This window comes from Diorhabda carinulata, chromosome 4 (assembly GCF_026250575.1).
Source record: "Diorhabda carinulata isolate Delta chromosome 4, icDioCari1.1, whole genome shotgun sequence".
NCBI lineage: Eukaryota > Metazoa > Arthropoda > Insecta > Coleoptera > Chrysomelidae > Diorhabda > Diorhabda carinulata.
In genome coordinates, this window is record NC_079463.1 from 25,918,989 (window position 1) to 25,936,481 (window position 17,493).

General features: G+C 32.3%; 2 protein-coding genes across 2 annotated transcripts in view; both read left to right on the plus strand.

Annotated features, from left to right (window-relative positions):
• LOC130892559 (uncharacterized) overlaps positions 1-17,493 on the plus strand; it is a 103,433-nt gene that overhangs the window by 36,951 nt on the left and 48,989 nt on the right. The window lies entirely within an intron of this gene.
• LOC130892560 (arp2/3 complex-activating protein rickA-like) lies at positions 133-11,161 on the plus strand. The gene is made up of 2 exons (XM_057798024.1): positions 133-2,235; positions 10,917-11,161. Exons 1-2 carry the CDS (start codon positions 1,028-1,030, stop codon positions 10,981-10,983), a joined length of 1,275 nt encoding a protein of 424 aa, XP_057654007.1. The 5' UTR covers positions 133-1,027; the 3' UTR covers positions 10,984-11,161.

Here is a 17,493-nt window from a genome sequence, read left to right on the forward strand (position 1 = left end):
CGTCTCTAGACGACGTCAAAATGACATCTGAAATGTCACGTCATATGGACGTCGCTTATTGGTCTACGACGTCGCCGACTAATAATGTCCAATAATTGACGTCATTATAACGACACTGTGCTGCTTGGGTTAATATTATCCTTGGTGGAGCCATTAAAAATTTTGTTTCGAACTGAGAAACTCAAGGCAGTTCAAATCTCTAATCTAAATGATCTAGCAACTGGACGTATATGTTTTTTCTTCACAAAATTGATTTGTCTATTCCATTCTTTTATCTGTTTTCCAGTTGCTAACTAACATACACAAGTGTTCACCTTTCTATAGAAACCAATATCACTATCTAGAGCTTAAGAAAGAAAAATTTCACTGCTTTGTAATATTCTCATTGTTAGTGTTCGACATTGTTAAATTATCTGCAAATATCGGGCTCACTTCTTCGAATTCTTTTGTACAACATATTATTAACATTTCATCTAAGTGAATTACTGTTTATTTATACTAATAAACTTTTATTAATTTAATTATTCGTTTTTATGTATGTTTTTCTCGCCCATAATTAAATAAGTATGCAATTATATAAAAATTGAAGAGCCCAATCATGTTTGTAATGCTAGAACTGTGAACTTGTTACCGTAATACAAAAAAACTTTCCATGTCTCTATTTTATAGTTTTCATTCTCTATAATATCATAATTAGCATTATACTACATAATTTTTTTGCTGCACTTCAATTTTCTACTTTCAAATATTTATTTTTAATACAAAAGTATTAAATACCACGGCTATGGTATCAACAACAAACGAATATCGCATATATATGTTGATACCCAAGGCTTTACCTATACCCCCACCTCGTCGGAGATGATATCATCCATACACGACTCCAGTAGTTTTGTTAAGTTCGTATACTTCAGTGACTCGATCGAGGCTGAAAAGAACTAGGTAGTTGTCTGGCTTTTCTTATAACCATATTTGAGTATTTATTATTAAGTTGGTGCACCTATTTTGTACTGTATAAACGTTAACAATGACAACAGTTTCTCTTGAAATTGATAAAGATAGAAAGCTACAATATAAGGAATACGTAAATTTTTTGGATAATTATAGAAGTGGTAAAAGCAATAAGTGTGATTTTAAATCTTGTTCATCATCGAGTTCGATAACTAGTGACAATTCGGATTTCAACGAAATGCCCACGAAGAGTTTTAAAGAATATTTGCAGGATTACAACAACAAAAAATATCAACCGGTACAACCAAATTTTATGAAGAAGAATGACGAACCAAAAAATGTTAAGACTGAGGTATTTATACAAATTAATAATACAGCTAATTTAGAAAATGACAATCAAATAAAAATTACAATTCCCAAACCTAAAGTAGATGATATTGATGGTGAAAAAATCAAAGTATCTGTCGGAAAACTATCACAAAAATTTGATAACAAATCACATTCATCAAATTTTATTAAAAGGAGTTCGAGTATAACAGAAAAAACGAAAATATTTGAAGAAAAATCCGATGAAAATGGACATTTGATCAATATGAACATAAAAAATTACACAGAGAAATTTCCCAAAAATGATATAGCGTCAAAAAAGAAAATCAATGGTCACAGACAGAATCCAACTTTTATTGAAATAAGGAAACAGGAACTACAAAATGGGTCAAATATGAAGGACTTACCACATTTCAAGAATAATAATTCACATACAGTTCAACGACCAGATCCTGCGATATCAGATGATATAGAACCGATTGGTATCAATGGTAACATGACCATTCCAACTAAAGAATCTATTTGTGCAAGTAAACAAGAAAATTTAAATCTGGAAACAAACAAGTCCAATTGTGAAATACCCCCGCCTCCACCACTACCGCCACTAAATCCTCAAACAAAAAATGAGATGAAAACCATTACTCCTCATCCAAAACCCTTCAACGTTCAGTCAAAAGCTCCTAGTGAAACAATTGAACCGAAAGTTCATCCTGCCAGTTCCAATCCTACCCCAAAGATATCAAATGGATACAGTACTCTTCCGAAAATGCAGAATCAAGAAAACACATTATCTCCAATGATAGATAAAAAGGACCCTAGGGTTAAAAAAATGGTATACGGAGCTTTAAGAGGGATGTATGGAGCTTATCACGACAGAGCTAATGATTATTTAGCAACGTTACCAAAAAATAGAGTAAAAAAGAACAATGGACTTGACAGCATCATAAGCAGTATAGCGTAAGTGTTTTTTATATTCGATTTAAACGTAGCTAGTTCAGATTTCACAAGAAGTAACATCATAATTAAAGATAACGAACATTTCCATTACAGAAAACTTTTCGAGAAAATTTAGAAATCTCAATAAACTGTTCCCTGTATGTTTGTTCTTCTGAGAAAAATTTTGACATGACGTCGCAGACAAATAGCAGAACCGTTTTTTCTCTATGTCTGTTAGAATTAATGAAACTTTTGTTTTCATACTGTGTATCATCACTCAATTATCTGCAAAAAATCTGTTTTCTGGCAACTGGTATTATTTATAACTATTACAAAATTGCTTGGTAATCAATCTATTAACTAGCTGAAATAGTCTTCAAAAAAACCAATATAACAGTAACAATAGCTCATGGGACTTTTTTGTACAAAAATGTTAGCGGTAACAGCGTTGTTAATTTTCAAGATCGATAGACGATATGGAAATGCTATTCTGCATGGTTTCAATATTGCTTACAGCGATTTATAATAACATTAATGAATATGTTTGGCATAGGGTTTACATGAGGCAGACTACACTACTGTACAATTAAATATTAGAAGCTGACAAGTTATGTAAACAGTTTATTGTGATTTTAAAATGAATTATTAAAGTTCGAATATTCAAACTTCGAAATTTCGTTTCCTAATCCTATATCTTTATAATTTTCGGATAATTTTTTAGTTGATAAAGCAATATCTTTTGGCATTATGCATTTTCCGCTTGACTCCAATATTATATTGTTTGCTATTTCACTTGAAGGAAATAGGCATCTTGGTTTTTATTATAATTTTTTTGATTTCAAATTTTGCTTGGTCAAATTTATTGGGTGCTTAGCTTCTACAATATCTTTAAAACCAGTCACTGTAACCCTTCCTCTAACAGATACTCCCCTATCTTCTAATGTTATTAATTTCAAGTTGGATGGTGGCCTTTCACAAGTTGTATTCCGGCTTATTTTTCTATATTTAGATCGAGTATATTACTTCCAAAATTTGAATCTCTGTAATTATACATTTGTAACATTTATACCTACACATTTTTCGGCAAAAATATCCTCCATCCATCCATTCTTCCACTGTCAATTGTTGTCCATTACAAGTAAATTCAATTCTAGGTGATTTTCGACCAAAATTTGGTTAATTATTCCAAATCTAAATACATAATCGCTTTCCATTTCGTTCATGGTCGTAATGATCTGCTTTACTTGAAATAAAGGATTGAGAAAGTGGAATGTTCAAATATCGAGATGAACATTTTTCTGCTGCTCACTGTTTATTTTCGACACGACAGTTATACCGGATTACAAATTTGTTTTTATTTTTTGATCGAACACTTGATTGAACCAACGCGCTATCAGTTGTCGGAGCAGATAAGATTTACAAATATACATAATTTTTTGGTTTATTGTTGATACTATATGAATATAAACTATGATACCTTGTATTTCTTAGATAGTATGGTTATGATACTGATTTAGCACAAAAACGAATGCTTCAGTTTTTTTAATCGTATTTTCATCATTATTGAAGTGAATAATTTCCTGGAAATGAAATGAGTGTACCACCATATTCGAACCTCAAAGATCAAATGGCCACTCAAATCCAATACTATGCATAGCGCTTTGTTCTGCCTTCGAATTATTTGCTCTAATTCAACAAAAAACAGTGCTCTAAAACTGAGCATAACAATTGCTAGGGATCATAAGTCTGTTTTAAAATTTTTCTTACTCCAATTTATTTTTGTAGTAAGTTCTCACCTATATTTCGGCTTAGGAACAATGGCAGTCTATCCAAGATATTATTTAAGCAAATAAAAAACGTTTAATTCCATTACATCAACACTTGTTATTACACTGTCTGATGTACGTTTCGATTACCAAGTTATCATCTTCATACACCGAAGATAAACTATAAAATAGCAACATAAAACATAAATTCTAAAAAACGTCTGGTCAATCTAGATAAGCAAGAGTTCTCGTTGGACAAAAATTTGTATAAATGTTCGTAGTGCCATTATAAATTGTAGCTTGGAAGACTCCACCGATACCGATAACTTTTTTGTTCAAGGTCAAAAGTCTCATAAATGGGTTTTTCGAGTTTTTCAGCAAAACGCTTAGTTTTTATTACAAAGTAAAGTAAAACAAAAATTACAGATCATATAATTATTTATAAAAAATGTATCAAATCAAAAATGTTGTAATCACTACATTCCTTTCTACATGTTAAAGTAAATCTCATTTTCAAACATGTAAAAAACTGTTGTTCTACCCGTCTGAAATATACTATATTATATAAAACTTTTTCATTCATCTCGAGTTTAACCTCTATGAACTTCACTATTACAGAAGGTGTCTCTTAAGTTGTTGGTTATCGTACACCTACACCTCAATTCAAATGAGTCCTAACTTGTTGAGACTAGTCTCTACATCTATGAAGAATCGAATTGTTTTACTTTTTTTATATCATTCTGTTTTTTTTTCATTGACGACGTCCGTTTTTCTAATAATCAGTGAGGATTGTGATAAATATGAAATTCGTGTGTTGTAAGACACTATTGGAAAAATTGTGTGTGTCAGCCCCGACGTACGACTGGAGTTTATTCCTTAAGTTCGATAGTCTAACCAGACGCAAAAAGAGTTTATTTAACTTAAAAAAGATTGATACTGTATAAAAGGGTAAATTTGTTAATTAATGAGAATAATATACATATATAAATATATATTTATTCAATTTATTCATTTCATATACATTTATTATAACTAATCGACGAAATATTTTACATTAAACTTTTTACAATAGTCAATAATCTCGATAATTCATATTGGGTTGATTATCTAATTTTATGTGTTGTTTTCAAATATATATTTATATGAACTACATCGATAATTATTAAAATATTTAATAAATACAAATTGCACATGCTCATACATATAATACATGAATTATAACGTACCTTGCAACCACGTGTTTGTTAGATGTTCCGGCAATATCATCTACACCTCTTTCTGCCATAGTTATTTGAAAATACTTTCAGTTCACTTTAGCGGAACACTATGATAAAAATTAAAACTTCACAATAACAATATTAATTATTGATATTTATAATAAAAACAGCAATATAAGTATGTCAACACTGACAAATTAGAAAGTTGCGCATCATAGGGTGCGCACCAAAAACGTAACGAGGTCATTCATCGATAGATTTTACTCCTCACATTTTTCTCATACCGGGCCCCTTATATATGCAAATCGATTCTTAAGGAGTAAATTTCAACAAAAGTTGAAAGCAGCTGTGACAGCAATAAAAATATGCAAAACTGAAAGGCGAACGACACAGCCTTAGGTAAATCGTTCTAATAGTGCAGATTTGACGCTTGATTCCCTTGACATTCTAAAGATTCCATACATGATAACCAAGATTCAAGGACAAAACTATAGGATACGCTGGGCTATAATTCGAATATTAAGGCTTTCCTTTTGTATTATTATTTAATAACTAAAATAAACATTGGAAAGATATTTTTATAGCCGAACATGAAAAAAAATTCTGCACGTATGTTAAAACAAGCACACAAGCAAACTCGAAAAGACATTTGCAGCCGTCTTTTAACGCAGTAAAGACAAGATAAAGTTTCTTGCAAGCTTAATACCAATCAATGGATAAGTCATGATTCATAGTTCACAACCACCGACTAAAATGACCAGAGATTATATCAATGGTATTATATACTAATAAATTTCAGTGTGTTTATATATAATTTAAATTTAATCAGTTAAAAACAAGTCTTGTATCGTAGTAGTAGATATCATCTATAGATTTCAATATTAGGAATGTGATTGTCAGAAACAAACCCAAATGAGTGAAAAATTTTTTGGAACGATTTTTGCCTGGAGCCCCAATTCTAAATAATACCCAATATTACGAATAATATCAACTCTTCAAACTCCTTTATACAATCTATTAAATCGAATTTTCCGTTTTAATTTCATGTCAAGTGGAAACAAACTACTTGATACATCAACAATGTTATTATTTATGTGAATGTATTTGTAGAAATAACCTTGGAGACACTATCTGCTATATAAACAGATAACAAATGAGCTTACAGCGAAGTCAATCTCCTATATATTCAGTCCCATATATTTTTAAATAAACAATTATGGTATTGCTCTCACTCTCTTTAGAAAATTTTGAGAACAGGTTCGCCTAAATTTCCCTTATTTCGTTACAATGTATCCATTAATCAATTATTCGTTCATTAAGGATAAAATGTTGCGAAAACTAATATGCTCAAAGAGCCTCAGGAAACTTTGTGAATAAAAAATGAAAATTGCATTTGTGCAGGAAAAATTATTATAAAAATTGTTAAAAAATACAAAAATTACAACTCTGTAAATATTGACCGGAAAAAAATTCGAATTTACAGAATATTCGTCCAATTTGAAAACGCATTTCTACGGTACTCCTGTAGACGATGTAGATGTCAGCCACCTTGAGCATCAGGTACATCGTAGACCTTTCGTGTCGCGATATTCGTGTTCAGCGACCTTGAAAACCCCCTAAATAGTGAAATTGAGCTAATTTCCGGCAATACGTTTCAAGTTATAAATTTTTCCTTTTTTATCCATTCGAGATGTACTTTTCAAAATGCATTTTTCCCCTGCACAAATGCAATTTCCATATTTTATTCGTTAAAACATATCCATTAATCAATTATTCGTTTATTTAAGATAAAATATTATGTTCCAAGAGCCTCAGGAAACTTTGTGAATAAGAATTATGATTAAAAAATGAAAATTGTATTTGTGCTGGAAAAAATCATCATGAAAAGTGCATCTTTGATGGTTAAAAAATACAAAAATTACAACTCTGTAAATATTGACCGGAAAAAAATTCGAATTTACAGAATATTCGTCCAATTTGAAAACGCATTTCTACGGTACTCCTGTAGACGATGTAGATGTCAGCCACCTTGAGCATCAGGTACATCGTAGACCTTTCGTGTCGCGATATTCGTGTTCAGCGACCTCGAAAACCCCCTAAATAGTGAAATTGAGCTAATTTCCGGCAATACGTTTCAAGTTATAAATTTTTCCTTTTTTATCCATTCGAGATGTACTTTTCAAAATGCATTTTTCCCCTGCACAAATGCAATTTCCATATTTTATTCGTAAAAACGTATCCATTAATCAATTATTCGTTTATTTAAGATAAAATATTATGTTCCAAGAGCCTCAGGAAACTTTGTGAATAAGAATTATGATTAAAAAATGAAAATTGCATTTGTGCAGAAAAAAATCATCATGAAAAGTACATCTTTGATGGTTAAAAAATACAAAAATTGTAACTCTGTAAATATTTTTCGGAAAAGAGTTCAAATTTACAGAATATTCGGCCAATTTGATTATGCATTTCTACGGTACTCTTGTAGACGATGTAGATGTCAGCCACCCTGAGCACGAGGTACATCGCAGACCCTTCCTGTCGCGATATTCGCATTCAGCGACCTCGAAAACCCCCTAAATAGTAAAATTGAAGTAATCTCCGGCAATACGTTTCAAGTTATAAATTTTCAATATGCATTTTTCTCCTGTATAAATGCAATTTTCATATTTTATTCATAATGATTGTTCACAAAGTTTCCCGATACTCTTCTGAATCGAATGCATTTTATTGCATCTTAATCTGCCCAAACATTCTTAAGTTTTGTGCTTTATTTCCCGACTAGAAATTGAGGGAGTTTGGTTGGGAAATTTTGACTCATCATCATCAGTTTTCTCTTCATAAACTTATTAGTTTAGAAAGAAAAAAGAATTAAATGATTTTCGAAACAGTGTGGCGAAAAAATTTTCAAAAATGAATCTGAGATATTACCATAATTAAATTTTGTTGTTTGGCAATACAGAGGCAAATCATGAAAAACACAAATCGGCCCATTTCAAGGGAATAGTGATTACGGAAAAATAAGATTAAAAAAAATAATATAATCCAACAAAACATTGTACATAGCTATCAATATAAATGAATTTGTAGAAATAACCGAATTAATACACCTGATGTTGCTTTACATGCCTTTGATCCACCTGTTTTTAATAAAGTATTTTGAAAATGTTTTCAATACTTATTTCGTTACGTAACTGAAATTTTTTTTCGAACTTTAATGAAGCAGATTACAAATATTTAGACGAATTAATAATATAGGAAATAAGGAAAAATTTATAAATAGAACGTCATTATAGTTATGACTAAGCTAGAATAGAAGGTAAATTGCTCTTCAGTCTCTGAAGACGATAACTTGGTTATCGAAACGCGCGTCAGACAGTGTAATTGTGAGTGTTGGTGTTAACAGTATATTCAGTATACTATAAGATTAAGTTCAATTGCTTGACTTCATTGGATTTCCACTCCACTCTTTGAGTATCCTATTTATCGAAATAGATCAAAATCAAAATAACTTCAGGGAGATGCATGTACATTTACTTCGAAAGAAATATTAGATACTTTCGCCTATGGGGCAATAAAGTAGATTCTTAAAAATGAATTGAAAAATGAACGATAATTCGAAAAGACGAGAATGGAGGAGGAAAACAGTATTGAACGTAATCTTTCCTAAATAAGTACTCAAATAATCAAAATCTTTCAATTAATCAGTATAACATTTATTATACAGAGATACCTCACATCTGTTAGCTGTTCATCTGTTATTCTACCACAAATTTTGATTAGTTTTCCCCTTAATCAATTTAGAATTTCCAAATTTTCAATATTAACGAATATTTTTACAATATATTGAAGATTTAGATTCACATATATATAATTTTTGTTTCTATTTTCCATCATAATTTCAGATATTTTCATCCTTTTGATATTGTCTCTGGGAAAAACTGTTCTAATACTTATTTCAACTATCAAGCAATTTGTTTGCTTAATCGAGAACCAATGGTTTTCGCAGCAGCTCAGTAGTCCAAACATTTATTCCATTAATTAGCTTCTTACTTTCAAAATTGTTAATTTTGCCTTTCCGACAATTTACAATTTAATTACATTTTTCTAATTTTTCGATAATTGTGTACAAATAAATAAATATCTCATTCTATCTGTATACCTCGTCAGGTTCAGATCGTTGAGTTAAATCCCAACAATAATAAATTCTTCGCTTTTTGTTATAATTAAAATGTGATACCACAAATTGTTGAAGCAATTATTTACGTATCCGGAAATCAATAGGCCAATCACTGAGACACAGACTGTTTGGTTTTTCTCGAGCTGAGATGTATTTATATATTGGATCCGTTTCTCTTATTTTTTTCATCTATTGACTGTGATTTTGGCAACCAAGATCACAGCAATATGTCTAACCTCACTACCAAAAACCAATCCAAATATTCACTCTCCACCTTTATCATATGCTGCAGCTACCTCAGCAAAAACTCCACCGCCTGCTGTGCCCTCACGAGATCAGGCCAACATTATGCTTTCTATCCCCAACACTGTACTATTTGACTACATTCAAGCAATAGGTAACATCGTCTCTCCAAAAAATGTCTTTTTTGCATCCAGAATCTCACACGGTCGCATATGCTTTTATTTATCATCGACGACTCAAGTCGACGACCTTCTAAGAACCAACCAAAGCATCCTAGTTGATTCCAATTTAATCACTATACATCGGCTTATATCTCCAACCAAAAGAATACTCACATCCAATCCCTATAATTTGCCTGAGTTTACCTCTCTCTCCGAAGCATACTTCACCAAGAGCATACTTGCGGCTGCCGAGGCTCACATTGGTAAAACGGTTTTTTCCTCGGCATGTAGGGCTGTTCCATGGTGGAGTCCGGATTGTGCGAATGCCATACGTGGATCAAAACATGCTCTTAATAGGTTTAGACGCCACAAAACAAAAAAAACCTTATTGTACATAAAAGGCTTAAAGCTAAAGCTAAATTTATTATCAAGCAAAGTAAGAAATCTGCTTGGCAAAGTTATACTTTATCCCTTACCCACAATACAGACCCCAATCAAGTTTGGAAAAAAATTGCACAAATCCAAGGCAAAAAAACTAATATCCTTCTTTATTATCTAACGATCTGCTTATCACCGACAGCCAAAAAATCTCTGACACACTCGCATAACATTTTGAAGAAAATTTCAGCATCCATAATACGGCATCCGATTTTCATAATTCACATATTCAGCCCTCCTCCACACTCCAGCTAAATCCTCTCGATATTGCGTCTGTCAATGCTCCTTTTAATTTAAATGAACTAAAATTCGCGCTATCGTCTTGCAAAAATTCTGCTGCTGGTCCTGATGATGTATATATTGCTCAAAAAATTACCCGATCCGTCCCTCTCCAAGCTTCTTGACATCTATAACATTATTTGGAATACTCACCAGTTCACTCGAAAGCTGAAACACACAAATTTGAAACAAGGTTTGAATATACTAAATTTTGCGAATATCGCTATTATCTATATAATTAAATAAATTATTCAACTATAAAGAGCCAGGATACTTTAATGTTTCAAGTTTTTTAAGTATAAAAATATTTATTTATCTAAATTAATCGTATGCAGTTGTAGAAAAATATAGTGTGTAAATCACGTGAGATCGTTTAAAAGAAGGTGGTTTTGTTCAAGTTATAATTTTTCTTTTTTAGCGCCCAAGGTGGTCTGGAAAAACTAAGTGGAAGAGCAAATCCAAAGAGTGAGACTGAACAAATATAAACATTTAATTTATTTATAACCATTATTTTCTGTGAAAATTATTTTTTAAAAATTTATTTATATTTGTATATGTCCCGTAAACGCTTTTACTTGTATATAAATGATAATAGCTTTGCTTTCATTGTATTTTTAAATATTCAGAATTATACTGATAAAATATAATTGTATTTCTAAGAAAGTGGAGTTTTATTTTCGAATATGTGTTTATTGTCGAGAATATATTCTCCGATGATGACCGGCAGTAAGCAAATAGATGGAACATAATTAGTTTTTTTAATTTTTTATTTACTTTTATAAGTGGGATGGCTTGGAGAAACCGATAACTACAAAAACATTATGCTTGGAAACAATTGGCACAGTTTATCTAAACTCTGGTTCCTTATTAGTGCTTTTAACTTCTCAACATTTGCTGGTTTGGCCTCCTTAGTGACGGACTAACAGGGGGGCGGAAGAATGTTTATATTCTGCACGGCAATACACTGTGCTCATCACCCTGAGAAATTAGTTGTTAAATCTTTTAAATTATATTCGTTCTTTTCGTCATCTACACAGAGATGGCAATTACTGAAAGAGAAAACTGGAAAAAATTTAAAACGTTTATCGGATACTCGCTGGAGTGCTCATTACAAGTCAGTAAAAGTTGTAAAAGAAAACATAGAGACAATTGTAAGTAGTTTGGAACATTTTCAAGATCCAACAAAAGCAAATCTAGATACAATATCAGGAGTAAGCCTACTCCTGCGGCTGTTTGTGATTTTACCTGTCTAACCTATATTTAATTCTGGGTTTCTATACTGGAGGAAGTAAATTTAGTTCAACAATATTTGCAGTCTCCAAAAATGACTCTGGATACAGGAATCACCAAACTAAACGCCTTGAATGAGTATTTAGTGATCGAAAGTACAACGGTAGTAGACAATACTGTAAACTTTGACATGGATATCAACATCGAGGAACGAGGAAGAAGGAAGAAAAAATACGTCGGTCAATATATGAATGCATAGACCCATTTATACAAGAATTGTCGTCATGATACGGGGCCATGAAACAAATCAATAATATTTTCCAAATTATCGAAACAAAGTGTATGCTTGAAGCTTCAGATGACGATCTGGCTATAGCAGCTGACAATCCGATACAAATTCATGGTGAATTTGACAAGGAGCAAGTTTTCCAAGAAATAAAAAGGTACCGCAGGCATGTAAAAGCCACCGATATGAGTATGGACGTTGCTGTCAAATGGAGAGCCTAAAAAATCCTTCAATTTATAACAAAATGGGATTTCAGTGAACCGTTACCCTTTATGTCACTAAAACTTCAATACTTTTTGACCATTTGCATCATGCAAGAGGAGATTTTCGAATCTTGAACTGATCTTCGATCTACAAGGGTCAAGAACGACTGTCTAATCTAGCCGTGCTTTAAATAGAAAGAAAAATTTCAGGAGTTCAGTGAATTGAGGCACGAAAACACATATAACACGCTACAAAAAACTATCTTTGATTTATTTTATCTAATTTTTTTTTGTCAGTCTATTCGTATTTTATTTTCTTCACCCATATCCATTCCAAATTGGAGATATACATGTTTATTTAGCCTAAATAATTTAAGTCGAATTTAAATTTCACTTGCCAGATTTTAGTAAAATATACATAAACACTTATTTATACATACAAATGTGAACTGATTAAAAAGCTTAGTTCGCCATTGGGTCTTCTACAACTGTTTATTTGTAGTAGAACAACCTAAAATGATTGAAATAAATAATATATTTGATCACGGAAGGTGCAAACTAGTTTGTTTATATACATATTAACAAAAACTGTTTCAATACTGCTGTCGAATAAGATAAATCTCGGAAAGACCTTCTTTTTACATCATATAAGAAGCAACCAACAAATGGAACTGAGAACAAAACTCGCGAAAATATGTCTTTTTCGTAATTAACCCCATGAACAATTTGATTTTTCTCTTTTTTATGTTATTTTGGTAATATTTGACATACATTTCGGGGAGTAATAAGTATCTTCAATGACGCGTTAAATTCTTTACGCTCACAATGAATTTATAGATCTTTAATCCGCCTTGTACTGACCTGAAATGAATTTATATACTTATAATTTAGAAGTAAGGTCAATTGAAAGTCATTGCTGAAGGTCCATCTGCCAATGTCGTTAAATAAAACAGTAAATGAATTCTTTATAAGGAATAAGAAAATTAATTTAATTGAACATGAAAATGTTTGTCGTGTAACTCGAATATTCTATAGTGCCAAAAATTTCAATTAGATATCACCTAAAATCCCCAGAAGACAAGTTGAATTAGATTTTGTATAATGCAAATATACAATAAAATGTTTTGAAACGTGTCAAAGTGTGGTAATTCAGTTCCGGGAATTTAGAACTCAGAAACTGCCAACACCGCCACTCTTAGTTCTATTCGCATAGATAAGAAACTTCTTTTAGTTTTAATTAATGCTTGATGTCGCTAGTAATTTTAGTTTAACTTTTGTGTGGATTTCTAATTACACTGTTTTAGTGGAATCGTGAAAATGATTGAGCAACATGTCGTGATTCAGTCTTTAGTGAAAAAAAAAAAATATTGTGGTTAGGTATATAAGGAACACGTGTGTTTAAATGGACGAGCAATTCAAAGAGGGGTGCAAATCAGACGATCTAACACAGTTCACCTATATTTGAAGGGATCAGAACAATGTTATTTGTTCTAACCAAATTGTTGTCGACTGGGGGACTGAACTTTTACTACTAATATGACATCTCTATATATATAAATCTTCCGTACGTGTATTTGTAACTGAACTCCTTCTAAACGGCTGGACCGATTTTGATGAAATTTTTGGTGTTTATTCAAGGGGGTTCGAGAATGGTTTAAATTCACAATTCGATCAACTAGATAAAGTTTTATCAATCTTATATATTAAAAAAATTGATGATTTCCATTCCGAGTCCGTTCAGACGTTCTACCCAACCGATTTGCTTAATTTTTTTTCAATGAAAGATATTGATGCACAGATCAGCCATCAACCATCGGATTTCATCTGATTTTCACCATTCTCAAGTTATACTCAAATGCGATTTCCCCCTGTACATTACTTATGGGAGTTTTTCACATACACACGTTCTATCCTCAATATCTCAGGTTCTATTCAAGATAGAGACTTCGTTTTGGTTTAAGAACACTCGCTGAAACACCTTCTTTCTTTTGAGTTTTTGAACACTTAAATCGGTTGAGTTGGAGAGGAGCTAGGCGCGGACATTCAATGTGGAGTTATGGATTTTTGTAGGTTTTTGGCAATTTTTCTACATTCAAAGATCTATATCTCAAGTTCTAATATAGCTACAGAGTTCGTTTTGGGTTAAGAACACTCGCTGAAATATCTTTTTTCTTTTGAGTTTTTGAACACTTAAATCGGTTGAGTTGGAGAGGAGCTAGGCGCGGACATTCAATGTGGAGTTATGGATTTTTGTAGGTTTTTGGCAATTTTTCTACATTCAAAGATCTATATTTCAGGTTCTAATATAGAAACAGAGTTTGTTCTTTTCTATTATAATGATTTCTGATACTTATTTAATGGATTCAGCCGCGGGTAAAAGCTAGTTATTTTTAAATTGTTGTTGATGTTAGAACGTTTTCGATAGAATTCCGGCAGATTTTGCTGCAGTCGTGTCAGATATTCAAAAGTATATTTGAGCTTCAGTTGCGCTTGGTAGATCAGATTCTAAGTTAGCATAAGTATAGTCTAAACTATGGAGACTATAGACTTCATGTGTATGGTGTATAGCGTCTAAACATTGATACTGCTATGCTACTCTATACGATACATATCTGAATGTAGATTCGTAAAGGACAAGTCGGCTGAACACATTTGTTATTTTTTGGTACATCCATTACTTTCTTTTTACGCATATTACTTAAAACTATTTATTTTGAAATTTGTTACTGTTTCGAAGTACATATTTTACATAATTCTTCATAAAATGTTCCTAACCTACATAACTATCCTAACCTACAATTTTTTTTGTAACTTATAGATTTGAGAGATACAATTTCAAAATTATCTCTCATTTTGAATTATACTGTACTGGAAATAGTGAATATACAAAACTAAGGAATGAAATTATAATTACAATATTTGTTTAGCCCTCTAAACTTTCACTTTTAGAAGTTACCTAGATTGGTTGTTGTGTATTTTTGTAGTATTTTATTTCTACAAAAAAATGCCACGTCTTCGCGGAAGAGCAAGAAATTATGGTCGACGTTCTAATAATGCGCAAATGGTACATAACTACTGACTGAACAGGACAGTAGAAGAACACTTGACAACTAATGACAATTCAGATCAACGCAATCAACGTCTTCGTGCTAATACATTAAGACAACGAGAGGCGCGCCAACGAGTGACCGACGCTCACAGAGTAAATCATCGAGCACTGGCACGAGCATCTTTCAATCGCCTTGCGTTTGAATATGACCCTGAAATAGACTATTCGAATACAAAGGTGAATCGGCCGGTTTATGGCGCATCTGGGAAAATTTCACTGCCGTCACTAAATCCACCACCAGAACTTTTGAAAACGCTATTAGCTGGAAACACATCTCAAACAAAGTAGTTTTTGCGAAAATCCATAAATTTAATTCTTGCTTCTACGTTGCGTGCTCGGGAGTGTAAAAACCATCGAATTTATTTGTTCATACCTCTCAAAGATTAATCAAAAATATTGTACATCCAATGGCATTACGATAATTTCATTATTTGTAGATAATTAATTCTAAGAATAAATACCCGTTATAGAATAGTTTAAGATTCAACCTTTTCACCTTTAATTAATACGACTTCAAGGTTTAATACAGTTAGGTATTGTAATGAGTTTCTAATAAAAATTTTCATCAACACGGTCTAATTGTTACAGCTAATTTCCACAAGTTTACATTTAAGAATTGGGACAGGACAACGTATGTCGAGTTCGCTAGTCTTCAATAAAATTTTTGCAAATTAGAAGTTTATTAATGACGCTTGATTTTAATTATGGTAATCTTGGTAAGCCGCCAAATCAATATGAACATTTCTATCAGCAAAACCAAATGTATGACAATCGCGAAGGATCCGCTCAGATGTAATCTGGTGGTGGAGGACAATCCTATAGAACAAGTTATGCAATTCAGTTATCTAGTCATAGACATATCAAGTACCCACCACCCAGTTAAAGACCTAAGAAGCCAGTTTAACAAAGCATCCGCACTATCAGGATACCTACGAGATATAGTCTGGTCCAACCCGTACATGCGCAAAGATAGCAAAATTAGAATCTACAAGACTTGTATCAGACCCATCATGACGTACGGCACGGAAATCCGCGAGGACACCAACAAGACGAAACAAATTCTGAGGGTGGCCGAGATGAAAACACTGAGAACAATAGTGGGGAAGAGACAGAGTAAGAAATACAGATGTCAAAGAGCAATGCGGGATACAAGACATTGTAAGATGGGGAAGACAACATAAGAGGCAGTGGTACAACCATGTAAGACGGATGGACGAGAACAGACTTCCGAGAATAGTCCTAGAAAACAACCCGCCCGGCTCTAGGCCTCCCGGGAGACCGCCTAAAAGGTGGAAAGATAGTTGGCAATCCACCTCTCACGAAAAGATGCAGAGGCAGCTTCAGAATTAACAGATCGACAGATCTCCAAGAAGTAGAAGAAGAAGATTTCAATATGAGGTAGTCCATACTGTTACCTTACAACTATTAAACTTACAGATTTATAATTTTGTTCATAATATTTCTCAAAATGGCGAATTTTCATAATGTAGTGTCACAGAAGATGAAATTTTGAAAATTTATGAAAAAAATAACTGGAAACTTATTAGTTGTAATCTTGTTATGAGAAAAATATTAAAGTTATTGTAAGAGCATTCAAGTGAAATGTAGACCAAAGAGGTTTAAGAAGAAATATGATAATCCTTCAATTATGATAATAATTTGAACAAAACGTCTTATTATTTATTATAAACTGAAAATAATAATAAGAAAATATATATACAAAATATTGCATACAAACATTACCAACTAAGATGTAACATATTAAGTAATAGAACCTAATTTTAAAAAATTTTATCACTTGAAATTCATAAGAGTTAATGTAGTATTGTTGCCACATTCAAAGCAACCACACAAGCTAGATGGGTTAGGTAGTCACTAGATATGAGACCTGGATATTCAAGTATGGCCTCGAGACCCCTAAAAACAAAGTCATCCAACAAGTGATTGGGCAGTTTCATGTTAGGTCTGAGGATACGCATTTTCCGTGTGCAACCCAAACTTGTCAAGGCAGACACCACAACAACATACTGGTCCATTCCTCATTGATTGTGCAAAAGTTTTTGGCAAAAAAGACATTTCAACGATACCACATCCACCCTATAGTCCCGATATTACTACTGCGACTTTTTTATTTGCAGCATGAAGTTACACCTCAAAGGAATTTACC